The sequence below is a fragment of the Agelaius tricolor genome, unplaced genomic scaffold (genome assembly GCF_023055355.1).
Source record: "Agelaius tricolor isolate 1412-34295 unplaced genomic scaffold, bAgeTri1.0.p SCAF_6, whole genome shotgun sequence".
NCBI lineage: Eukaryota > Metazoa > Chordata > Aves > Passeriformes > Icteridae > Agelaius > Agelaius tricolor.
The window spans coordinates 24,099,192-24,126,777 of record NW_027269266.1 but is presented as its reverse complement, the minus strand read 5'-3'; the positions used below and the strand labels follow the sequence as shown (position 1 = coordinate 24,126,777).

The 27,586-nt window shown below is 40.1% G+C and overlaps 1 protein-coding gene across 4 annotated transcripts in view; it reads right to left on the bottom strand.

The window, feature by feature from the left end:
• The window catches only part of GLCCI1 (glucocorticoid induced 1), a 54,398-nt gene extending 29,982 nt beyond the window's left edge, over positions 1–24,416 (bottom strand). For all 4 annotated transcript variants that reach the window (XM_071429077.1, XM_071429078.1, XM_071429079.1 and 1 more), the window contains exons 1-2: positions 23,475–24,416; positions 4,295–4,446 (exon numbers count right to left, since the gene is read on the bottom strand). In XM_071429077.1, coding sequence (XP_071285178.1) covers positions 4,295–4,446; positions 23,475–23,916 — 594 coding nt within the window. In that variant the 5' untranslated portion in view covers positions 23,917–24,416. The remainder of the gene's footprint in view (positions 1–4,294; positions 4,447–23,474) is intronic.
• Between the last annotated feature and the right edge of the window lie 3,170 nt (positions 24,417–27,586).

The window sequence follows — 27,586 nt, the reverse complement described above, 5'->3', positions numbered from 1 at the left end:
TTGTTCTCTTCAGTCTTCATGTAAATCACAATTACCATAGTTCTAATTCACCCAGCCTGGTGGCAATCAGCTCTTTTTCCAACACCTTGGTAACCCTGCCTTGCTTTTCCATCCATGCCAGGGACATAGACCTACATTCTTTCCACTTAGATCAGAATGACTGCATAGCATACCAAGCTACCTAAACCTAAAATAATACTGTGTTACCTTAAGTATCTCATATTTATTGCCAGCCTTTCACTCCAATTTACTACATCCAGCCTGCATTCTGGAATATCTACATATGTCTATGCTTTACAGGGGAAGCAACATGTTTTTGAAGAACTTCCACATTCAAAAGAAACCCAATGGCAGCACTAAAAGATAAAAACTGATGTGTTTTCAGGTATTTCTAAAGCATTCAAAGGCCATCTAGAAACTTTACAAAGAGAAATTGCCTAGTTAGAAGCCAATTTGACTGCAGGTGATCACTCTTAAACATTCTGACTTAACAGACAGGTTAAGTCAGAATGACAAATTCACAGCTCTATGACATACCTTATTCCCTGTCCTTTCTGCCAATATAAATCATTAAAATATCCCACAAAAATCAATTATAACTAATACACCAGTAAAAAAGCTTAATGGAATTGAGCCTCTTTGTTTATGTCTATTAATATTACAGAAAAAAAAATCTATCCAGAAAAAAAAAAAAAGTGTCTAATGACAGCTAGCTATATTAAAGCCTCGATCTACCCATGAGAAAAACATATTTTAGCATAGAAACTCTGCATTATTCTCTAGGTTAGAGAGAAATAAAAAATCTGGAGGCATTTTGCCTTCCTTCAGTTTCATTTGTTCCATACCTAATTGCCATATACAATGAGAAAAACTGGATTCCAATATTGCTGGATGTGCCTAAGTCATCAACTGGAAATCACCAGATATTAAAATGCCACTAGGCCATTTGTTAGTTTCTTTGTATTATTTAGATTGAGAAAGACTCCATGGCAAACTTTAACTGACAATATTTTTGCTATGACATCAACATCATGTTTCTTTTTAATCTTTTTAAATTTTATAAATATCTTTTAAATTACATAGCTACTGCCAAATAATTATATTTATTAACTCTGACAATTATACAAATGTTTCTGAAGATTCCAAGGTTAGACACAGCCATTTCAACATTGAGTTGTTCTTTACACTATGAAGGGGGAAATACTTAAATGATGAAGCATAAAGAAGTGGTGTACAAAATTGTTCCATCAGTGCTCCCAAAAGAGACAGAAAAATGGGGAAAGAAACTATACTGAGTTTTAAATGGCCTTAATGAAAAGTTCAGGTTTTAAAAAAGGAGAGGGAAGTAGGACAATGGAGGAACTCAGGAAGGGGATCACAAAGTATATCAACACAAGTAACTTCTTATAAGATGTTTACCTGCATTTCTGAAATACTTAAAGCACTACTAAATAAAGCTCCATACCTCTGGTTATCCAAAATGTGCTGCTCCTTAAAGATCAGCCAGTTGCATGCATCTGCACACATACACACACAAACGTACACACAGAATTCTGAGAAATACTGAATTGTACAAATACCACAATGCAGTGTTACAGAGCGTTTTTCCAAAAGCAAACTACTGCTTCACTTCTCTTCTGTACTTTCAGTCAAAACACTTGGGGCAAGTGAGAGTGACACAGAAATATGAACTGTAGTTCCTAGTCTCCAAGATATGACAAACTAAACCAAGCAGAATTCTGATCCCTCCCTTCTATTATTATGAAGAAACACATTGTTCATGAGTATTATACAAGTTGAAAGAATTTAAGTGGAAATAAGGACTTGGAATAAAGCTCATTAAAGGCTCATCTGATCACCATGAAGACCAGAAACTCTCTCTTCTTTAAAAAACAAGAATTCTAAGAAACTTGGAACAGCCATAATCACCACCTTAACAAAACCGAACAAAATTTGGATTTTAGGTTAACATTTAATTAGGAACAAAATATACCCTTGAAAGAGAAATAATTATTCCACCTACAATGTAGTTATACTGACAACATTGTTCTTGAATTTAGAAGTAAAACAAGAGATAACTTATTCTCCAATGAAAGTGCTCATACAGAAAAATGGTTTATTGATTTTCATGAACTCATTTTTATTTAACTTAATTTGCTATGCATGTATCCTATCAACAACTTGGAACTCATCCTCAGTTCTTGAAATTAGATATACTTCAAACTACACAGAGCTCAAACAACAAAAACCCAGACACACACCAAAATGTAAGACAATGTTTTATGATCATCTACAAGCCTCCCTAGTGAGCATTTTATTTGGGAAGGAAAACAACAACAACAAAAAAACCTGCCCAAAAAAACCCTCAAAAACAAAAAAACCAACCAAACAAAAAAAACCCCCACCAAACAAAAAAAGCCCTCCAGCTGGAAATCACTGTGCATATCAATATGCTTGTTCCATTTTACATATTCATAGTCCCAAGTAGTGACTCAACTTCAGCACTGATAAATGGTTGAGTCTGGCACAATTTGAATAAAAAGACAGCTAATACAATTCCATGCTGGAAAATATTCACAAATGCAAACCCTGAGATCTCCCTGCTCCTACCCCTTTGAAAAATTGCTTCATTTTGTAATGACAACAGTATGCTTTTCCTCTCTTTATACTTGATTATGCTGAAAAGATAAAATTTCATTTTTAGTTTCTGAATGAGGCAAAGGGAGGCAGTCAAACATTCACATAACCTGAACACTTACTTGAGCTCACTAGGAAAGCAATTTTACTGCCAAATACTTGGAGCTGAAATATTTATAGAACAGTTTGTTTATCTTTTCTGTAACTAGTGAAAATGTTTGTTTCTGAATGTTTAAATATTCTAAATTTTCTATTCGTAAGGGTATTTGTAAAGATTGATATGGATATGCATTTTAAGAGAGGGATTGTGAAATACAGTAACTACAAAGCTTTCAAAACAGAAAGACTTTAAAGTCATAGTATTGTGAAAAGAAGGCATCTTGAAAATAAATCCAGGATTAAGGGCTTTTTAAGTAGATCTTTTGTGACAGTAAATATGACTGCTGTTTTTTGGCTAAAACTTACTGTCTCATTTCAAAATAAGCAGGACATGAAGACAGCCTTCTCCAAAGGGTCCTCATTACAGTTTCTAAAAATTTTCTTGGAACATTTTAATCATCAGTTTCTCAAATTCATTAAGTAAGATTTCTGAAACATACAGACCCATTTTTTTTCTTTTCTAAGCATTCTGTACTTATCTTTACCCGATCAAAGGGTTTCCTGTGCCACATAACCCCATATTTTAGAGATGAGGAAACTTCTATATACATTCTAACTTGTCCTGAGAAACTCAGTATTGCACAAAAGACTAGATTCATAGAATCTATTTCAAGACCCATGATAACTATGGATCAGAATCGTGGCACAAGAGATAAACAACTGATTTAACAACCAAACCTACACAGCCTGTTAGACTGAAACTAGAACTAAAGGGAGCTAGTTTCTTCTAGTTTCCAATTTAGTCTGGAAGACGAACTCAGACGGCTTTTTCCAAACCTCAAAAGCACTGCTGGAAAAAAGAATGCAGCTCCTTTGATAATAACTGGGGAGGGGTGGTTAGAGTTATGTATTTTTAATCTGTCTGACAGTGATCATCTTTGCAGGCAACAAGCTCCAGCACAAGGAGGAAGCAGGCAAGAAAGAACATTCACCTTTCTTGTCCAAGAGCACTGGAGCAGTAGAATGCCCCAGCAACCTACCTGCCAAAGGGTCCTACTAAGGACAGAGTCCTGAAGAGAATCCAAGGCTATCACAAGAGTATCAGGCCATGAATAACCTCAGTAGCCTTCCCTCAGTCCCACACACACAGAGAAACACACAGTTTTTGAGACTGACAGATTTATTACCATGATTTAGTAAAATCTTTTAGTTTGTCAGCCACTGTTACATGGATGCTTTTTCTTAAATAACACTCAGCAGAATTTTGCAAATAGCAGCTTTAAAATAAACCAGATACAAGGCTGAGATTGGTTATTTAGCCTCAATAGATCTGCCCACATTAAGAAAATTATTTTTAACAACTATTTTCTAAAACCATAAAAATATTATCCTCGCACACGATGTTACTGCATTGGCAAAGATTAAAAAAAACTACTGTAACTTATTTTAGGATTTCATATCTCTAATAAAATTAAGTGAATCCACATTGCTTCAGAATTAAATTGAGTAGACATCAATTATATGAAACATCTCTGTTGTCTTGTTTTACTGCTTTTACCTGAGTAGATTTATCTTTCATACATGAAGGGTAGTGTACATGGGGATCACGTGGCCACTGTCCTGTGAGGTAAGGTCCTGTTATTGTGTCCAAAGAAGAAGTTCGCCTTATGGTACCAGAAGTTCTGATTTGCTGGGATTTTGGCCTGTCCACTGTAGAAAACCAGAACAAAATCAACAAAAAAGTCAGGCTAAATTTGATGTGAAATGTTAAAAGCTAGCTATGACACGCAATGGCAAGAACACATCAGAAACCTTTGTCTAAATGCCAAGCTGAAAAGAATGCCATCACATCAAAGCAAATACATCAGACAAAAAGGAAAAACAAACAGAAAAGGGAAAATGTAACAGTTACAAAAACCCCAATGCTTAAGGTGTTCATATCTGCAAAGAACTGGGCTACTTATGCTATGTATTTTCATCAGCAAAAAACACCAAGCAAATTTAAATACAGTGATGATGCAACTCAGGAAAGCCAGACACGCAGAAATAGAAAATACAGCATAGCACTTTTTAAGTCAGCTCGCTTAGCTTTCTAAATACTAAAATACAAATCATGAGAAAAATCGTGGTTGCTAAGAGGACGCATATCCGATTTATCCTCTTTTCCATATTATTTCATAATTTAAACCAATTCCATATTATTTACAAGATCCCACTGCAGGCCTTAACAAGCTGAGAGTGTGATTCCATTTTTCCCTCTGACAGAGTGCTGGTCAAAGCAGCTGCCTTGTTTGTTTTCACTCATCATTGTGCCTGCAGTCCTTGACTCCTCCCTGTACTTTTCTCACCATACACCCAAATCATGGAACACTTTTTCTTGCATTTCATTTGGAGAGCAAAGTGCAGGGTGATTCACGAGATTGATGTGGGAAAGAACAGAATTTTATGGCATGCTCTCTGGATTATCTTTGTCTGCTTTGTCCTTTAGGCAAAATTACTTCATATACTCATTTTCTAGACTTCACATTAGCCAACCTAAGCCCTACATGGCAGCTACTGTTTGTTCTGCTCACCCCTACTAAAAGAAATTCACAAGGGAGATAACTTCCAAGTTAATCAGGTGCCATGCACTAATCTGACCCACTAAAAGCCTACTGACAGCTCAGAACAGAGCAGACCTGCTGGCACACTTCTGAGTCCAAACATGGCCACTGGCCTTCACAAGTATTTTCTATTTGTGTATCACCTAGGACTGATGGATCTCAAAAGGCAGAGTTCATCATCAATGTGATATACAGCATTCAGCACAACTAGGGTATAGCTTGCACTATACAGGATGGTTATAGTATGACAGATGAAGACACTGTTAAACCAGACCATTTTAGACAAATATATAGACTTGCTGAAACACTGCATTAGCTACTCATTTTAGGTGAAGGGTTCTAAATAATGCTGTGAATTGGACATGATGTAATGTATCATGCTGACTTTTATACTATAATTATTCTGACTGCCTTAGCTATAAATCAAATCTCTAGCATTTCTAACAGACCTATCCTTATAGGATTCCAATTGTGACAAATCTGCATTTTAAGAAAGATCCTTGAACTATTAAAAGTAAAGAAGTCTGAAATTCAAAACAGAGATGACAAACTTCAAAAATTAAAATAGTGCTTACATTTGCACTGAAACACAAGTGTACCTAATGGGTAAAAAGCTACAAAGAATTCTTCCAAGCTTCCCTGTCATGCTATGGCACTATGCTGCTCTCTCAGCTCAAATTTTGAAAGTTGCTCAAAAAACACCTTTTAAAACAAATCAGAAACAATGCACAAGATAATGTTTGAAGATGAGGAAGTAAGGACTAAACTCAAGAAAACATAAGCCCAAAAGACACAACAAAATATATACAACCAGACAATTAGCTAAGGTTTGTAACTTGTTCTACACCCTAAAGAGGAAAGGCAACAGAAATCCCAACATTAATAACTAAAATAATGCCATTAAAACGGAAGAGAAATCAACACTACCAAAAATTACTTGTTTTGTTTTTCCATGGGCATCTTGCAAGGGACTGCAAGACATTGTCAAGCCTTAAAACTGAGAGAAGAAAAAGTTCAAGATGTGTTTTCCAAAGTCCCTACTATTCATCAATGGTTCTCTGAATTAAGCAAATAAACCACTTCTCAATTGCATAAGCCAATTCAAGTTAATGCTAATTTAACGTCATCCCTATTCCACTGCTGTCTGCACTCCTTCCATCTCTTTTGACATGGATTTAATGCCATCCCTATTCCACCATCGTCTGCGCTCCCTCCATCTCCTTTGAGATGGCATGCACAGACAGATGTGTGAATCCACCTGGCAAAATAATTCACTGAGTTAAACATAATGAAAACTAAAGTGCACCTCCTAAAGTCATAAACACAGGGTTTTCCCCATTACAGCAGAATTGGCACAACATAATGGGCAGAAACCACCAGGAGAGCTAGAAGAGCAGCAGCCCTGTGGTCTGCTCAGTAACAGTTTTGGTTCCTCACCTCTTATGATGTATCATAAGAACAAAAAATAAAAGAGAAGGGATCTATAAGCATGACATTTGAAGGAACTTTTGCAAATTAGCATTTGACAAAGTGTCTTGTATAGTAATTTACTCAAACATCATGGGATGCCCTGGAGAGCATCCCTGTACTGGACCCCAACAGTGGCAGATCAGATCAGCTAAAGTAGTTTTCTAAATATTAAAACTGCTCTCAGGGTTTATTTCTTAATCTTGCTTTTCTCACCTCATCATACATCTGGCTTCCCACTACTCCAGGAAGCTACTACATGACACTTCCCAAATTTTCATTATCAATGGAATGTTGATGCTACTATAATGAATACCCTTCTCCAGCTCAAATCACTGTCTCTGGTTGGAAACTTCATGCTCCAGTTTTCTCAGAGAATCAAAACAGTTGAAGTGCTTCAACAGTTTCTGAAGATAGCCAACAGACTTCAGCATTCAGAAAGGCTTCAACAATATTAAGAAATCTCTAAAATTACAGACTAATTTTATCCAAGTTTCAGACTGAAACTCATCTGACAATATCCCAAGAGCATGAATGGATTTTACTGCAGCAGTAAGTCAAAGCATTCTGTTGTTCTAGTGACAAGTGAGACATCTCATAGGAAACTCAGCCCTACCTCCAGAATAAGCAAACTTAAGATCACAGCACTTAAGCAGTATAACATTACCTGAGGAAGTTATCTAGAAATAAGAAAAGCAAGACATATCTTGCAGCAAGGCAAAATACCTCATGGCCACTGAGATTAGCTTGGTTGATTAGAGCACGACGATGATGTCCAGGTTGTAGGTTTGATCCCTGTATGGCTGCTCTCTTAAGAGTGGGACTCTATGATGCTTGTGAGACCCAACTCAGAATATTCTGTGATTCTATGTGCTATTTAAAGTATGCCACAAGTTTTAATGCATGTATTTAGGACAAATTGCTACACCATTCTAGCTATGAATGTTCCACAAAGTGACACAATTGTCCACCTGAATACTACAGCTGGCAAAATTCGGCGAGATCCTAACTACCAGCAGGAATCAACTAAAATAACCTGCATGACATCATGATTCTGCATGCTGCATTGAGAGCAAAGAGAATTCTAGTTATACCACCTAGGCTGACTGAAAAAAAGCTTCCATTTCTCTGACAGCAAAATGTAATTCAGTAAGAGCCTAACACGACAGCTCTTTTGAAAAGGACAGGGGGCTCAAATAAAACCATCTGCTGCAGCTCTAAAATGAAGAGCTTGCATTCCCATCTAGGATAGGGGCAGCTAACCTGCACATAATCTGAAAGCCATGTTCATAGTCCATTTTTAGCTTAAATAGTTTTGTGCCACATGTGCAACGAGGAAAATCACCTGCAACAGAACAGCAAGACTGACAGCCAGCATTGGTAGCAGTAAAAAAACTGGTTCAGCTCAATCCACCAGATCTAATTTGTCAACATCTTTTCTTCCCATGTTTCTTCCAACAGTTAGCAAATCCAGTTCAAATTTGGCCAGAACTTTTCCACTCATGTACTTGCATAGATATAACTGATTTTAAAGGACTAAAATTATCCTGAGAATCTCAGATAACACAGACTTCCTCTCAAACTGAGTGAAAAATATGAAATAAAAATAAAATTCATTCTTCTCCAAAACTAGGAGTACTGTCATCTCACTTTTGATGTCAGCTAATTGTTACACTGTCGTGTCAAAAGATTAGACAATATTCTTGCAGTAATTTCCTAATTTCTTTTCTTGAAAGTTCTTTAAGTCAAACTATTAACTTGAGACCATGAAATATCAGTATTAAATTCCCCAATCATTTTCATGAGATGTTGTTTCTCTTCAGTTTAGTTGCTAGCACCCTGCACAACCTTCTGGTCACAAGCTACTCACAAAATGAGTCCCAAGCTTAGGACTCACCCATTCCTAAAGAATTTCAGATTTTATCTAGGAAATAAATACTAACTTCAAAAGAATTTTCTCCAAAAATACTCCTGGGAAGACTCACTATGATGGATAGCCCAGTCTGCTTAAGACTCTTTTTGCAAGAGCCACAAAGTCAGAGTTCAAATAGTCTGGCCCAAAAGATATTCAGAGACTGAATATACTAACATAAAATAGTATCAGATATTTCTAGGACATTCCTATCAGATCTGACAAGAAATTTACAACAATCTACTAACCCAAGGAGATGCTGAAGTCCCTGTGTGAGTGCTTCTTAAATAATGAATTATGTGGGAATACAGTCTAGGAAATCAAAAACTAGAAATGGAAAGTTGAATATTGAGGAATGTGACCCACAGTGAATGATGCCCGGCATCACTTAAGTCACATTTCCCACAGCAGCTACTGATGACTGTCCTACACCTAATTAAAAGTCCCCTCTCCTGTTACACCTTGTAAAAGCATGAAAAAGGGATACCCTTTGCTCTTGCTTACTTTGGACAGTGATTCTCTGAGTACCATAAAAGCAGACTTCTGGATTCCAGAGAACTCTGTCTCTCAAGAGTCTGGTCAGGAGAGGTTTGTTTTGGTTTTTTTTTTTTTGCTTGCTTTTTAAGCACGTATATAGTGACAGGGTACTGATACCTGAATGTATCAGATTGGTCTCTCCTGCTCTGATTATGTAGGTAGATGGTCAAACTGGTGCATGTTTAATTTGCAGAACTTGTCTCTATGACTTTGCCAGGAAAAAGATTGAATAATGGGGATTTAGAGGCCACTCTAAAAAAATATTTCAATCTTCATTCTCAAGAAGGCTTTTCTCTTGTAATTGGAGCCAAAATCTCTCATGAAAAAGGTTAACAAGGGATTTGGGGTCCCCTGAAGTTTTACTCCAGAGAAGAGATCTATTGGCTCAAAAGACATTTCCCAGTTGCCAGTGACTGACAGACTTGTTTCTGACCCAATCTGCTAAATGGCTGCATGACTGCATTAACTGTTCAGAAAGGTGCAGAGCAACAAAGAGCACGCTGTTTGCCATGTACTGCTCATACAAAATAACAAAAAATGGGACTTTAAATAGGATCTTTAAAAAACCCACAGCACCCTTTTATGTACTTGAAAAGAAAAAACATGAAATTACGGCACTCTTCCTTCATAATTTCAAATTAAATAACCTAATCTCTTTAATAGCTTAAAACAAAACAAAATACTAGCATTTTCAAACACTGAAAAGGCAGTACCATGCTTTGCTACCAAAATTATAATTCTAAGAGAATATAAGAAGAGACAGTCTTTTCAAGTTACCTTCCAATACATCTCTAAAGTACTTTACATTTCAGCTCCTTAAAACTTGTTTGCATTATGTGCACCACACTGGTTTTGCTTCAGTTGTATCAACTTCAGAAATTATCCCCCAGTTTCTATCTTTAAAAATCACAAGAGAGAATGACTAAAAATGAAGAGGGCTGACATTCTGAAGTTACTACCCTAAAGAGACAGACAAAATCCACTCTGACTTCCTCTCATCATGCTAACTGAAGGGAACAATAAAGGCAGCACAGAACAGCACCATAATCTAACCAAGGTTCCAACAACCAAAACTGAACAAGCAGAAAGCAGGCTACTTCTTGAGAGTGAAGGTTTTTTCAGACATCCAGGTCCATGAATCATACACTTTCTACATCCAGAATTCTTCAGGGAGAAAAAAAATAAAGAGGGGAGCCAGTCTTCCACACAGATCATTTTACAGTCTGGTAGCCAGGGCCGATTTGGTTTTGTACCTGACAAGGCTTATGAGAATTCAGACTGAACTGCAAGAAACAGAAGTCTATCAAGACAGGACATGACCTATACTGGGAAAACAACATAAGACAAAACCAGCTTGTTCCTTCAAAGGAAAATTGTACACACACACTGACCCACAGTACAGGATTTAGGAATCAACTACATTGAGCTATCTTTTAAAGGTATCACTAAGTCATCTGAAAAGGGAGGAGATCTTCTGGTTAGTCACTGAATCCAACCCACAGGCTAAGGCATTTCCTTCCATTATGGAGGTTTCATGCAAGACTCTCAAGGACACCTAGCCAGACAGGATGGCACAGTGGCAGGGCTAGTATGGACTCCAGGGGAAACAGAACACATGGATGAATTTGTAGGCATATTTCACTGGTCCTACAATTGACTGAAAGCCCTGGTTGCCTATGGATGTATGTTGAAGCAAGGTCTCTGCCTCATGTCCCTTATTCCCCCCAAGCAGAGGCACAGGTAAAACGTGACTATGAATATATTTCAGAAGTAAGATTTTGTCCACAGCAAAACTCCCCTGTTTAAAATCAACATTATCCTTAGAGATCAAACACAGAAAGAACGCTCTAATCTCTGTAAGAAAAGTAAACAAACCATATGGCAGAAAGTTTCAGCCCACTAAAGCTAAACTATTCTTCTAACAAGGATTACTGCTGGCATGCATAGGACCTGTAGGATTTCATGGCACAAAAGCCTGCTTTATTCAACAGATGTAGCCTACACACTTGCACTCTTCTAGCAGGATGACATGTAAGTAAAAAGCACTAATTCCAAACCTTCACATTTTTATATATTTCACGTTTTTAGAATATATTTTTCTTTGTAAGATTATTACTTCAAATTTAAATACTACACAAATACCTAAACTTAGTATCATTCAATACAGTGTTTGTACTATAAAATTAAGACAAATTTGATTGGAGCTCAGCAGCTAAGTACTTGGGAAAAAGCACTCTGAAACAACCATCCATTAACTGTTGGACACTTCAGCAGATACAGAGAATTTCTTTCCTTTTAGTTCATTAATTTAGATCTGCTGAATCATCTATTCTATGCATCCAATATTGAGAACCAAACTGGGAACCAAGAACAGCACTAAAGCTTGGGGTTCCTGGGGTCAGTATAAACACATGCAGTTGATTCAGTAACTGAAGAACAGTTTTTTTCAAATAAATTTGATGACTCTGAAGGGATTTGTTGTTGTTGTTATAAAGACAATACTTAAAATTTAACAAGACGTTGAAAGTGAGGGGTTTGTAAACCTTTAATCTAATTCTTCTTTCCATCAAAATGCAGCTGGACATAATAATGAAAAAAACAAATCAGAAGGCACAACTCACCATTTCCATAATCAAAATTCACAAAGAACTGTAATCAATGCACAAAGGCTATACAATGCCATCATAATGATCACCAATTATTAGAGATAGAAAGCATTCTCCTTGCTAGAGCAAATGATACTAAACAACAATAATATATTTTTCTGGGAAAAAAAATTGAAAATAGAAATGTAAAGCCAGATTAAAATTGATTGCCTAAATTAGAGTGCTCAATTTTGATTATTAAATAAATTATCTTTTCATTATCAGTTAAGACATAGAAACAAAGACTAGAAACAACTTCCTAAATCCGGAGCCCACTTTGCAGCTACCACTGACAAAACACATAATCACTTCAAAACAGAGTACAGTCAGTCTTACAGCAGCTATTTGTCATCACAACTCCTGCTGGGAAAAAAACCCAGGAACTTTTCTTTTCCTGATGGAAAAGAAGTTCCTTCTTACAGTTTAATATATAAATATTTACACTGTCAATCCAATCCACCCACTCATACTCTTCCTTGCTCACCTGGATTCTGACAAAGCAACTGGATTTCTATTCCGATTTTTTTAGAATCACACAGTTAAACTCCTAACCTGTGAGTCCTTCTCTGAGTCAGCTCCAGTTTGACTTTACCTTTTTTGAACTGTTGAGCATGAAAAGAGTGTGCAGTACAGCATTTAATGCCTCAGCAGCCCCTGTAGCCAAGTGCTCCTCATATAAGACCAGACCTGTGCCCAGAAGTTTTTCAGTTACTTCATGTTGGCAGCTCAGAGATCTCACCATCACCCAACTCCACCCTCCAGAATTTCCAAATGAGATGCTCCTCCTGTGAGGAAAAGATACTCTGATCGAGTACAACCCCACATACATTAACTTCTACTTTTTACTTTTAAATCTAATTTTTTTAACTTATTACTTCAATTCCCATGGCTCTTAAACTCTTCTTGCATAATCTTCCTGTGTACTAATTAAACCCCTCAATATTCATCAATGGTTTCATCACCCTAATTTCAAAATTTGCCTAAACAGGTAAGATCTACTTCCTATCTAGGAGATCAGTTTTCTTATCACAATGACCAGGTTAGCATGACACCACTTGGAAAGCTCATTTTGCACTTTAACATTTCTCCCTGGTTTCCACCATCCCTTCCAATTTCTTCTGAAGTTCCACCAATAGCTCTCCATACTTTAGAACTGGACACAACATTTTTAAAACATCAGCATTGCTGATGTACCTGCTATACTCAGGAAGTATCTATTCTCTAATGATGTCACTTTTACTAACAAGACTACCTCAGAAATTTGAAGGTAAATGTCAATTTCTGAATAGGCTTTTCTAGAATCCTGCAATGGAGATCTCTGAAATGACAGAGATCTGAAATATGCAATCTGTATTTATCACAGTCTTGGTAATTCCTAATTCCAAATTATCCTGGTCCCTTACAATTTAGGTTTTTTTTAATCTTTCTGGGTTAGAAATCACTGTTCTTATGGAAAGTGATTTCTTAGACTTTTTTCTGGTGAGTGCAAAGCATTGAATAAATATCTGTGCTATTTCCTCTGAAACTGTAGCTACTATTCCTCGGAGCTGACTTTGAAACCATACATTCTAGCAGATCAGTGTCAGATCATTCTCAGATCTTTTTTTCTTCATACCAAATGGTTACAAGTTTTTCCTCATTTTTCCATCTGCATGTTTCTATTATTTCTCTTAAAGCACACAAAGTCCAAGCCTGTTCATGCTTTAACAACTCTCAGCTAAGGTTCACCTTTTGATTGGTAACATGACATTCTTTCCTCAGTTCTTCCTCAGTTTCTTTCTTGCAAGTGCTCTGCTTACTCCTAGCAGCCTTTTCAAGGTAAGTGTCCATGCAATCAGATCACATCCTTGAACTTTTCTGATGTCTGAAACACTCCAATAGTATTAATATTTTTCAATAAAACAGATTCTCTATTATTCAAAGCAGAGCAACCCCGTTTAGACAAATTTTCAAACTACTTCCTTCTGAAATCCAAAACTTTACTCCAGATGTATGAGTTTTAAACAAACCTCTATGTAGGATTTTCTTCTTTTGCTATATATACATGCAAATTTGCATGACTAAACAAAGGCTAGATCTAACATTTCTTTCATGTACAGTGTCAGCACACCCATTTCTTCTGCTTCTCCAAAATTTTGAGTTGTTACAGTTGGTAATTCCTATCTTCAATGTGGCCACTCTAAGTTTCTACTATAAATCTTGCAGTCAAAAATCTCCCTGTATCCTTCAACTTCATATTAAAGGCTATACACACAACTAAAGAAAAATCATGCCCCTCCAATCATCTGAATAGCATAGTTCCTTCTTTGGAAGAAATTAAGGTAGATCTATACAACAGATTTACTAAATATTTTAAATAATATATGGACTGCACACTTTGCTAAACAACTTCTTTTGAAAGAATGAGCCTCTCTTTCTACAGCAACACCAAAGTTAATTTGGATCTTCCACGTGGACAATATTCTACACTGAGTATGTGTCTGCAGTCAGTTCCTTGTATGGACATTTCTCAAATACACATTACTTTTAAACATACATGAGTTAATCACATTTTTGCCCATGAGAAATTCTTCTCTTCCAGATTAGGCCTTTTCCTTGCTCCCTTTGAAAAGAACAGAAAGTGTTTCAAATGTATTTTATGGTTTCTTTGTGGGTGAAGAAAACATTGCAAAGATAATTATTCCAGGCAGGTTATCAGGTATAACAAAGGAGCCACTGAAGGTGAAATAGCAGAGGAATCAGAGTATGAGAGAAAGGAAGTGTGGTATTCCATTATCAATTGCCACAATTAAGCAAACACAGCTATCAGTTAACAATGAAGATTTTAAGACCTTGAACAGAAATTTACTTCTGTGAAGACAGCTTCTCCTTTAACCTGGCAGCTTCCCAGCTACTGTGTAAACCTAAGTCTCATTCTGCATTCTTCAGCAGTTAGCTGGTATTTTTAGAGTCACACTGGTCAAAGTCTGTTCCGGGACACAGTGTAAATCTGGGTTTAACTTTCAGCAAGCAGCTCAACTCTTCATTGCTTTGGAAAGCAGAAAGTTAAGATATCACACACAACAAAGATTTAGAATAATATATGCTGAATATGGAGGTGTAACACCTAGCTCACAGAGTCAAAGCTGCAAAGCTACTTGGTTTTCATAATGTACTTTCCAGGGCTCCAGATTCCAGAAAGACTGAATAGCTGACTCTCAGCACTGAACTGGACTCCATGTGTGAGCACTGGACTCACCCAACCTTTCCAGAGCACAGACAGCACCACTGAGGCACCTACTACAGCCACCAGCATCTTCTAGTCCTACTGGGCTAGGGAGCTCTACCATGGCATGCAGAAGGAGTGGTACTGGGAGGATGTTAAATACCTGCAGAAATTCACAGCTCTTGTAGAGCTGGCTCCTCTATGCTGTCTCTCTGTAGCCTGAGTTATGGGAACACAGCACAAAATTTTCAAGATTTATCCAGCAACATTTCTGATCCAGCATGGATACAGCACTTCATCTAAGAAAAGCAACTGCACTGCTGTCCCCAAGAGCTACATGTTCACAAACCTGGGAATGTATATTTGCACTTAGGTAATCTGCTCCCTGATAGCCAACTTCTGACTTCATGGCATAATTTGAAGTGGGGTTTGTATTTACAGGCTACAATTAATTGAATTAGCTAGTAATTGAACTGAATAACAAAAACTTGTTTCCTGGTAAGAACATGTTATTTCCAAATGATAGCCTGGTCTCCAAGTGCTGACAAATGTCAAACAATTATTAGAGTTTTGATTTTTTTTTTTTATTTTTGTACTGCAGCCTAAGCACCTATATTAAAACATTGGGGGTTCTTTTCTAACTATGAAGACTTTTAAAAAATCTTTTAGTAACAGACACCCAGGTAATCCAGCTAGCCAACCTTTACTAATTATTTCTTTGAGAACTCCAGAAGAGGCATTGTACATCAAAACACGTGAGATTGAAGGGCACATAATATAACAATACCCACATTGCCATACATTTAATCAGTTCACAACTGAGTAACTACTGTTGCACAAAACATTTCTAGAAGACAGATTTACACTTACTATATAACATTAAAATTGATTTAGCTACAGAAATTAGTTTCAAATTCAAGTTTGAATGTCAGTCATCCTGCAGTGACCTGACAATCAGAAATACGTATTAATTCCTGAAGTTCAGAAATGTGTTTACAACACTGCTTGATGCCTGGTGGTAAGGGCACAGGAAAGGAGGCTGAGGCCTTCTCCAAACAGGTGACTAGCATTGTTCAAGGAATGAGACACTTGAATTACTATTCTTGTTTTGGCTATCAGCAGATTGAGATGAAAATATTCTAGAGAGGATATTAGATTATTCAAACACCATGACACAACTACCACCTACTGCTCTTGTGAGCAAAATATGAGACACTTTCCTCCTAAAGAGGAAACGATGCATAGTTTGGGTAAAGCTAGTTTGAAGTTGTGCAAAATAAACAGCATGTAAGAACCAATGCTGTTATTCACTCATGTGAGAACAACATCCATTGCAAACAGCTACTCCTCAATTTAACACCAGGAACAGTGAAAGTCAAGTCCTATAAACACCAACATCAGTGGCATCATTTATCCCTGGGGCATATGCAACACTAAATAAGGAAGTCTAACCATACAGTACTTTGCATTAAGGTTTCCAAACTCAAGCTCGTAACATTTCATGACCTCCTGGGAAGTATATACAATCTGCAAAGCAACAATATCTAATATGGAAAGCTAATTAAGAGATCTACTACTACAAAAAATGAAAACCTCCCATCACAACTATCCTCACTGACCAAAAACGAACTGTTTAGGTCAATCCCCCATTTACAAGTTTTTTGTGCAGAAAACTGTTACAGCTTGAGTGCAGACACACCTTCTGGGTGCTTTTTCTCCCTGTCAGAGAAAACTAATCTAACGGGGTGAATAGCTCTGCAGGAATCAGCAGCAGCAGCTAGGAAGTGCATATACCAAAGGAGGAGAGGTGAAATGAACACACCCAGGGCAGAGATGATATTGCAGGGCCTGAGACAGCAGGCTGAGTGAGGGCACACCTCAACACAGCCACACCTGGCCTGCCTGTGCTTCCTTCCAAGACAGACTTCCAGGAGCTACACGCCTTCCTCTGTCCTACTACCAGGAGACATTGTGGGAGCAGAGTTATCACCAGACAGTCCAAGGAGGCCAGGTAACAGAACAGCTCTGGGCCTAAGCCCAGACTCACACAGCTGGGAGAGCAGGGAAGAGCTCCTGAAAGCACATGTTTTTCAGTTTTAGTCATGGATGAAGGCTTCCATGGACACCATCTCAGCTTCAGGAAGGTAAGAACCAGAGAGCCCGACTCACCATTCCAAAGGATCACTATTACACCCTGGGTCATGGTACTCTGGGTGCTATCCATACTGCACAAATCTCTGATCCCTTTCTGCACCTCAGCATTTCAGCTCCAACTCAAAACTAGTTGTATGGTAGGGATGAGCTTCAAAGTCACATGGGATGGGAAAAAATTAAAGCATAACTGAAAGACTATCTAATTTCGGGGAAGTGAATATACATTCAAAATTGTAATTCATAATTTGATTATTAAGTACAAATGCCCATTTTCCTTCACCCTCATCTCCAATGCTCTTCATTTTGCAATGACCCAAACCTTAAAAATGGTGACACAAAGGAAAAGGTCATAATCTCAGGCTGACAAGTTGCAGTGATATATTCTAATGATGAGATGTAAATAATATTTTACTTGCCTGAAAATGCCTTAAGCCATTGTTTAAGCACTACAAAAGGAGTGAAAGACTAACATAAACATCCATTTAAATACCAGCACTAAAGCAAGAGGATGATCATTGACAGTTAAATACTTGAGCACAATTTTCCAGTTATAAATGTTTAATACAGGGTCATTTTTTGCATCAATAAAAGACACTTATTAAAAATGCTAGTTGATGTTTAAACTCTACTATTTTAACAACTTCCCAAAAACATATGTGAAATCCATGAAGAACTACCTGTTTTGTCAAGTGCTGGCAGCACTGGTCTCTACTGAAGTAACTGTCAACTGATTTAAACACAAACTTCCATTTTTTACTGCAGGTTAAAAAAAAATTATCTTCTTCAGATGAAGATAATTAATCAATGGGTAAAGTCACATTTAAAATGTATTGTAGATATTCATTTATACTGAAACACTGAGAACCATATACTCTATTTCCAATACATTTTGCATAGCTTCAACTACTGCTTTCAACTCTAGACATAACTGAAACTTCAAAATTACTGCATCAGTTATTTTTATTATTTTTTTCATAATGATATAGAGTAGTAGCACAAAACCCATTTTAAAAATAACTGGCTTTCCACTGTGAATTTTTTGCAATATAGTAGTCTAGACTTGGTGAACACTGCCTCTTTTGTAAGATTCTAAGATACATTCCACTGATCTACCCTCTCTGCATTTTAAAATACATTTTAAGAACCTCCATTCACCCCACTGCCATGGGAAAGAAAACAACAAAACACAGAAACCATGAATTTCAGAAACCAAATTTCAGTATTTGCCAGTTTTACTATGCACAGATGTTGGCAAGTAACTTCAGTTTGGCCATATGTAACACACAAATACTTGCTTATGCCCAAAGAATAAGAATTAAAGCTCAAGTAGTGATTTAACACAGGTATAATCATATGCTTTTTAAATCAGTTTCTTTTTTCCATGAAACAGGGAGGTTCTGTCTTCAAAGCTAATGCTTTGCTACAGCACTATTCAAGTTCAACAGAGAAAATACCTTCCTATTTTTTCTTCCTGCAGTTTAACACCTGAAAGAAGCTCAATTAATTTGTTTTATAAAACATTATTTATTAAAGACATTTAATACACCATTCTCATTTACAGTCATGTTAAAACATGTAACTAAAAAGGCTCTGAGTTCAGGACAACTGGATCAAATTTAGCCAGGGTCTTTTATGTCATCATATTATATTCCAATGAAAGCTATTTTGGGAAGTGAGAGGGACAAAGCTGGAGCAAAACTGTTTTGGCCATACAATTATGGAAATACTGCATTATTCAGGGATCAGGAAATAGGAAGCGTCACAAAAATTACTTCCTTACCTACATTTGCTAGAAATAAAGACAAGATCTTCTTGATCTCTGGTATAAATGCTTATGATGCCGAAATATTGGATGGTTTGAATCCAGGACAATAAAATAGTTCTACCTTTTGAAGTACAGATTTTGGATGTTTTTTAATATTGATATCCCTTACAAGTCTAGAGATCAACAATATTGGTTGTTTTACTCCACTCCTAATTCCACTAGCCTAAAACCATATATATATACTTCTTCCACTGAACTGGGTTATGCAGTTGTTTTGCATCCTTTGTAATTCCTTTCTCTCACTCATGTTGGCAAATCTTCAGGAGTTATTTTGGGAAGTAAAAGAAAGTTTAACAGCCAAACTGATCATAGTATTTTTCATATGTCCTTAAAACGAACGTTTAATATTTGGAAATGGAATGGCAAAGTTTGTTCTATAAAATGTGCAAGTGAAAGTTAGAAAAATATGAGGCATAATATTACAGTACCACTAGAGTTAAATCAAAGCATTTGGTGAGAGCAGTGTTGATTTTGAATCACAGAAGTAATTTACACCCTCCTTGTATACAAAACATTAATGTATCACAAAAAAAAGAAACTAAACAGGAAACCCACTCTCATATTTATACAAGCTACTTTACGTAACAGCAGACACTGCTGATTTTATCCAGGTAAGGCAACGAGGAAAACAAGTTGCTTCTTTCTTTAAAAGATGTGTCCACAGGCAAATAGCAAGTTTTATTTGACATGTCCAAGGGTCTGGCTTTTTTGGATTATTACCAGAATATCCTTTGTCATAAACCACACAGCTTCAGATTCTCTTGACATTACTTTTATGCACTCAGAGATCTAAGATGTATATTCCCTCTAACAAAACCACGTGTTGTTACATTCAACCAGACACTTTTTCCGCTGCCAGCTCTCCAAAACATGAACACACACTATAAAAAATATCTACTAGTAAGAAATAAACACATTTCAAGAAAGAGGAAAGGTGTAGACTTGCACATTGCAGATTTATCCTATGATATCAGGTTTTCCTCTCTTTTTCCCTCTTTTTTTAGCACCTTAAAAATATATATCTAACATTCATGATTTCTCACCCATTCAGCAACAGTACTAACCAAATACTGCTACTGGCATTCATGGCTTCCTAACAACTGAAAGTCCTCAAATTTGCTTAAAAGAAAATACCATATTATTGAAAGTTTCAGTCCTAAAATCACAGGGTGTTGCTACAGAACAAAAACCTTTACAGTATACTAGAAAGAAGGGGTAGAAAACATGATGATGGGAGAAAAAACAGACCCTGCTGCTTTCATTCATGTAGTAGTGATGTCAGCGCCTGCAGTGGTAGTTCTCTGACCTGTAGAGGCTCAAAGCTGGAGTGTTTGCACAGAAATCTCCTTCGTAAAGGAACCTCTAGCAAATCACTAAAATATCCACACAAAATGGCTTAGCAGGATAGCCAGTACAAGGCATCTATACTGAAAAAGGCTTAAAGGAGGTGGGGAAGGGACAGGTGTCTTAAGAGAATAACATCTATCCATCAGAATCATAAGCAGTTTCCAGAACAAGCATCCAAGTCAGACTGCAGAGCCAAAGACAAACACATCTCCTGCACTGGTGAGAAAAACAACAGGATTAAACCTCGAGCCTAAGCTCACATTTTACAGCAGTGGGAAATGGCTTTGAAAAACTGACAAAAAAACTTAATCAAGCCACTTCCCCAAGACTTGCATACTGATAACAACTATAAATAGCTGGAGTAGCATTGTTTAACAAGCCACAGCAAAATGGTCCATGTCTGAAAATGGAACATTTAATTTTTTTTTTCAAGTCCTCCATTATTACTGCAGTAGTCCTCCAGCTCAGTAATCAAATTTCTATGTACTATTATCACCACACAGACTACAAACATGCTTTTAGCGTCCACACATCATTTACTAAAATGCTGAGAACAAGCAGAGAAACAAAGACAAAATACTGTCCCATGGCATGGAACTATATTCCAAATTGTGTAAAAACACCTCTAGCTTTGGGGGGGGGGGGGGGGGGGGGGTGTGGAGGGGCAGACGAAGGGGAGGTTTGGTAACCTTTTTTCATTTGCAAGACTGAAGAAATAGAGTATCTTATTACTCTCGCCCGCTAGAAAATGGTGCCTGTATTTCAGTAAAATAAAGCTGTTGACGTGTGCAATTGTGGTCATTATTAGGGCGATCACGTTGTTTTCATTCATTCATTCAGGATTTGCTAAAGGATGTCAGCTTCTGCAGCAGCAGCTGGCTTGACCTGGAGGAGGGGGAACGAATTCTTTGCAGTGCATACAGATTACAGGGTGCATTTCTCGACGGACCGTTTATGATTTTATACACTGCACTCATTAAACCAAATCAAGCTCTGTGACGCAGTTCACCAGGAGGCAAGCTCAAACAAGTCTAATGACAGAAAAGTCATTCAGTACTAATTTATAGTCTGATTTATTAAGGCTAAAATAGCCCACAGATGAAGACTGAAACCACTTTCTAACATTAAAATTTCCCCTCCAACAAAACAATCATACACATTAATGAAGTACTTCACAGCTTTGCAGTATTTTTCTGGCTTGCAGGTAACTGCCCATATTCCTCCCTCTCCAATACACCTTAAGCGTAGGCTTTATACGCTGCACCACTACAATGTTTTCCTCCGGGTTCCCATAATTAAATAATTTACTGCTCATCATCAGCACTATCGCTACTCATACACACAGATACTTTGGTTTTTCTTAGTTTCCCATTAGCATTTTCCAAAGGTTTTGGAGGCAAAAGGGAAATCGACATTTAGTGCTCCATACAGTCAGAAAAATATGATCTTTAAAATTTTAAAGAGAGCTTGAATGAATCAAAACCACAGAAGCTCAGTTCCATTTTCAAGCACGCAAAACCGTCTGCAGAAATAGACTCTTTTTGAAAAATACATTACAAAGTATCTCTGGTCAGATTATAACACAATCAATTAGGTCATCTGCATAAGCAGATGCATAGGGCAAATTAAGTCCATTTGTAACTGGCAGTGACATTTTGCTCATTTGTAAAATGCTGCCCCAATGTAGGACAATTCTGATGACAGATCTGCCCAAGTTGCAAATACTACAGACAACAAGGGTTTACTACACATAAAAACTGAAGTGGAAAGAAGGTAAGATTCCACTGCTACAACACACGCTGGCATCCAACACAGACCACAATTTGCCACAGAAATCACACACAGTTAAGACTTATGGAAGGGACAGAAAAAGCAAGTGGGATCGAACCACAGAAAGCATTCCAGAAAGAGATGATGTGTGATACCTGATAGCTACAGCAGGACAACATAAAAAGTGCATTTAGTCCAATTCATTCAACTGCTCAAGTGATGGGGGAAGGCAGAAGGGAGTGGGGGAGGTAAGATGGCCACTGCCACTTTAACACATTCAGTAATTTAACAGACAACCTGACACAGGTTAAGTTGGATTTGCTGGGAATCAATTTTACATTTTAAACTTTACAGGCCTATTTTGGCTACATGGGGGCTGGTTTGTAGTGGGTTTTGTCTGGTTGAGGTTTTTTTTACAGTCCCAAGGATTCAGTACTAAGTATCACGAGGGACAGACTTGTTTTTAAGCACCTCAATATGGGAATTTCCTTGTTTTGGAGCCTGCGCTTGGAAACATCCTATCTTTTAACCTATGATCTTACAAAAATGCAAGTCTTTTAGGAAACCGAGCTCTGCAGAAAGGAAGAGCATTTGAGGCTTGGTTTTAACACACACTTCAGAACTGGGTTGTGACACCCCAGATATAAATCTAACTCATTATCACCCCTACTAGATAGTTACAGCTGGAGACAGGGAAGCGGGTTAATTTTAGGCTCGTTTCCCTGTTGCACACCTCCGCTGCCAGAGCCCGAGGCCAAGGGTAGAAGCGGCAAGAGCAGCTCCATCGGAGCCCCCGCTGCTCCTCCGCCCGGGGAGGGGAGGGGAGCGGAGCCGCCGCCGGCCCCGGGCTCGCCCCCGCCGCTCCTCCCAAGGCCGGCGCGGGGATGTTTTTCCTAGGCAGGATTCTCACCTTGCCCGAGACGAGGATGACATTTCAGGCGTCGCCTCCCCCCATCGCGGGGCAGAGCGGCGGGACGAAGCGCTTTTCCCCCCGCTTCCTGGCAAAGCGAACCCGGGCACGACACCTGCCCCGGGGGCGGGGGATTTAAGGCTCGCCCTCGCCCCCCGACCCGCTCCCTGAGGCTCCGGCGGGGCTCCTCCCGTCGGGCCGGGAGTCCCCCGGTGTCCCACCCCCGCTGGCCCGGGGGGAAGGCAGGGCGCAGCCCAGCAGCGGAAAGCAAGAGCCCGGGGTGCCCGGAGCCTGGGCGGCCGCGGCCCGGCCAGCACCCCCGCGGGGCAGGGAAGCGAGACCGGCTTTCTCCCGGTGCTTTACCTCTGTACACCGGGGAACTGGGGCTCCGTCTCTCAGGTGAGCTGCTCCTCCTGCTGCCGCCGCTCTCCGGCGACCGCCGCTGCCTGCCCTTCACCCTGCCCTGCTCCCCTCCACCGCCCGCCGCCAGCGGCGGCGTCGCGCTGGGCGGCGGTGGGGGGCTGCCTCCGCCGCGACCCCCGCCGCTCCCCGGGCCCGTGTTGCTGCCCACCGAGGCGGATGGGGAGCGGGTCGGGCTGTGCTGGTTGCCCCGCAGGAGCTGGTACGGGACGGTCGCTCGGATAGGCTGGAGCAGCCGGCTGGTCCCCGCTGAGCCTCCCCCGGCGCTGTTACCGGGGCCCCCGGCCGTGCCGGCGGTGGGGGACCCGGCGGCGCCGCGCCTCATCCTCTGCGGCGGGGGCTGGTGGTGGGACGGGGGGGTTTGCGAGGAGCTGGACGAGGACATAGCGGGGATGCGCAAGACCCCCGCGGGTCACTCGCTCCGGTGGCTGCGGGGGACCCGAGCTCGGCCCCCAGCGCCCCGCATGCACCGGCCGCGGGGAGAGGAGGAGGAGGAGGGGAGGGGAGGAGGGAGGGGGCGGGGCGGGACAACCGCTGCACGGCCCTGGGGAGTCTCCGCGCCGCCTGCCCAGCTGCCCCCGGCGCTTCCTATCGGCGACGGCGGCTGCTGCTTCCACGCCAGGCTCTGGCCATCGCTGCCCGCCCCAGCGTCGAGAGCACCGGGGGCGCTGCCGAGCCCAACGGCCGCTCACATCGTACAGCGCTGCCGGCTCAGGGCGGTCGGCGGCAGAGCACGACGAGGGGACACGCAGCCGGAGCGGGAAGGATGGGGAGGGGGGGAGGCGCTCGCAGCCAGCTCTTGCTCCTGCCCCCGCCGGCGCCCGGGAGCCGCTACCAGCACCATCCGCTCCCCACGCCGCCCGCCCTCCGAATGGCACCGCGCAGCCCCAGCGCCCGGCCGCGACGGGCAGGGGTGGTGGGCGCGCGAGCCCATTGGGCGCCAGCGCGGCACCCGCGCGGGCCCCATTGGCCAGGGGCCCTGTCACTCGTCGCTCTCAGCCAATGGGAGCGGGCGGCGCGGCGGGGGTGTGGCGGGCGGCGGAGAGGCGGGCCGGGGGAAGTGGGATGTGGCGGCGGCGGCGGCAGGGGCGGGCTCGGGCTTGGTGGGATGCGGAGCTCGTCGGCGGAACGGCGGGAGAGCAGCCGTGGTGGGCACTGGGTGAGGTGCCAGGGTGGGCTTCTCAGTTCAAAGTGGACTTTACGGGATGCCGACTTAATACTGACTGAGGAGAGGCAGTGCTCCGTACCAAGTCTTGCACTGTCCCTGTTCCCAGGGGACTGTCGGCCTCCTCACGCTTATTCCGCTCCCGTGCGGGGAAGGCTCAAAAACAACCAGAATTTCTCGCCACAAAGTCTATTCACGTCCATCAAACCTTGACAGTATTTCTGCTTTCGTTGAAAAATCAAGATGTTCTTCAAAGTCTAAATAAGTGTGGTTTCATCATTTCCTATAAGTGTATATAGAATATTACTCTATTTTTCCTAATATGCGTCCAAAAACACTTTCTGGAGAACGTCAAGAGGAAAAGAAAAAGTTTTACAGTGGTATTTTTAGAAAGTACTTTTGTTCTAGGAAAAAGAGCTGCCATTAGATGAATTCATAACCTGAAACGATGAGAAACAAAATGAGGGTTAGGATGAGTAGCTTAATAGCTAAGAAAATAAATGGCTGTGAGATCAGAAAGATAAGTTGAGCTGAGTCCATCAAGAAAACAGTGCTTATTTTGGACCTGATGCAAATAGGATGCAAATGGAGGAGAAGGGAAAATGCAGGGAGTCTTCTTATGTGGAGGAAGTGATGGCCTCTCAGATTCAAACATTAGGAGAACAAAAAGGACATGGAATATACGTAGAAGTAGAATGTTTAACAAGATACCCTCTCTTATTTTAGATACTACTTACCAATCAGGAATCATTAAGTGTCACAGAATTAACTGTACCCCTTGTACCATTTGCTGATTAAATAACAGACACTCATATTTATTTTGCACGCTTCAGATGACTGCACTTCTCTTCCTCCAAAGCTGTCCATAGCTATCCTTCTCCCTTGGTAGCACAGGAATCAGTCGATAGTCCCAATGAGAAACCGTATTCTCAGAAAATGCTCCTATTCATGGGCTGTTAGCAAGACTTTGTTTGCACTGGCACCATGTGACGCAGTCACCGTGGTTATGTTACAGAAAGGCTTGGAATAATACACCGCACATCCACGTGAACGTGCTCAGCCAACAAAGCCACTCCTATAAATTCATTTTAACAAAAATCAGCGACCATGTATTTTTCCACTAGTCCGGTCTTTTTGTTTTCTGCTAGCATGAGCCAAATTTGTTTGTAAAACTGGGCTGTAGAGATTTTTTCCCCCAAGGATTTTGCACTTAATCACAGCTATGAAGTCCATCCAGTTTATTTTTTTTCTGCTTCACTGCACTGGGCTTAAAATGACTGGAAAGCATTCACCTGTAGTAGCCATCTGCCAAACAGTAATATCAGCAGCACTTTAAGCAGTAAGCACGTTTTCCTACATCTGTACCTTTGTCAGATAACACTGCTGATACAGTTATGTCTTACAGACCAAAAATCATCTGGTGTCAGCTGAGAAAGAAAGTGCACCTTTGACTAACAATAGCTGATACATTCCAGCTATTGCCAATGGTGAAGGTTATGTCAGACTAAAATAAGGATGAACTACTGTAACTCTTGCATTTGTCTGTATTTAAACATTAGCCATTTTACAATGGCTAAATTTTACAATTTCCATGTTCTTGCACATCAAACAAGCAAGGTACTTGGATAGGAAGAATAGATGCATAAAGACAAGGTAAATGTGTGACAAAGAAAATCCCACCAGCCCCAAAACAAGAATACACACATGCACCCCAAACCACAGGGCATGTTAGTGTAAAATGTACCAAACAAGCTGAGGACCATGCCACAGCCTTACAGTCCAAACTGAATCACCACTTCACTTGCCTTCACAGCCACCAGAGAAGAAAAGATCCACTGGGACTGCTTCCACCCAAACTATTACCAGGCACATCAACAGCTGTACTGGGGAGACTTTGCTCCCCAAAAGTTATTTCCATCCTAATTCCTTCTAAACTAGAGTTAGCATACATGATACAGCACCATGCCATGTGCGTAGGAAAAAGTGATTTCAGAAAAGATGAAGAGAGTATTCTTCTAGAAGAGAGTATTTTAAAGTGGGATACCAACTCTTGAATTTTTCACTGTTTTTCATCTAGGTTCCAGAGTAGTTCCCTCAGGGAATACCACTGCTGTATAATACCAAGAAGATATTGCAGGGAAAGTGAAGTAAAAGCTGAGCTCCTATCAGAATTTTCATATCTTTCAAAAACCCATGATTGCCTTAAATACCCTTTTCAACTTTTCAAAAGCCATGTTAAAGGCATTTCTCACTTCTCTTTACCACTTTAAGGAACTACCTTGCCAGCTGGCATGTGCTTAAGGGAGTTTCTACTGGAGGTAACAGGTATTTCTGACTCTTAAATCCTTCTGGGAGACAAGGACATCCTTTACACAGCTTCTGGGAGAGGCATCCTGAGAGCAAGTGGAAATTATACATCACAGGAAGAAGGGAGTGAACTCTAGGAGCGGGGCAGTGACAGGCAAGAGTGAAACAAAATGACTCACATCTCTCCTACTATTATCAATTGATAATGGGTTCATCTCTTGAGATCAGAAACAGATTTACATGAGTGCCATGAGCCATGAAAACAGAAGTTTTAAGCAGTCATTAGACACTAGGCAATCCTAATCCTTATTTTGTTCTTGCTTGAAGGTTTTAGAGAGGGCAAACACTTCAAATCTGGATATAACTTTTGTTTCTGTGCTCTTACCAGGGCTTAATACTCTGCTCCCAGTGTATCTACCTGCTTGTTTCATCATTTTAGTGTCTCTCTTATCTCCCTCTATGTTTTCTTTGCTGCCCTTTCCCCATTCCACTTGTAATCAAGTCCCTTGTGAGTGTCTCTGAGGTATTCACACAGCACCTAACACAAAACAGTAATGAGAAAGGGTGCATTTATCTTCTTGTA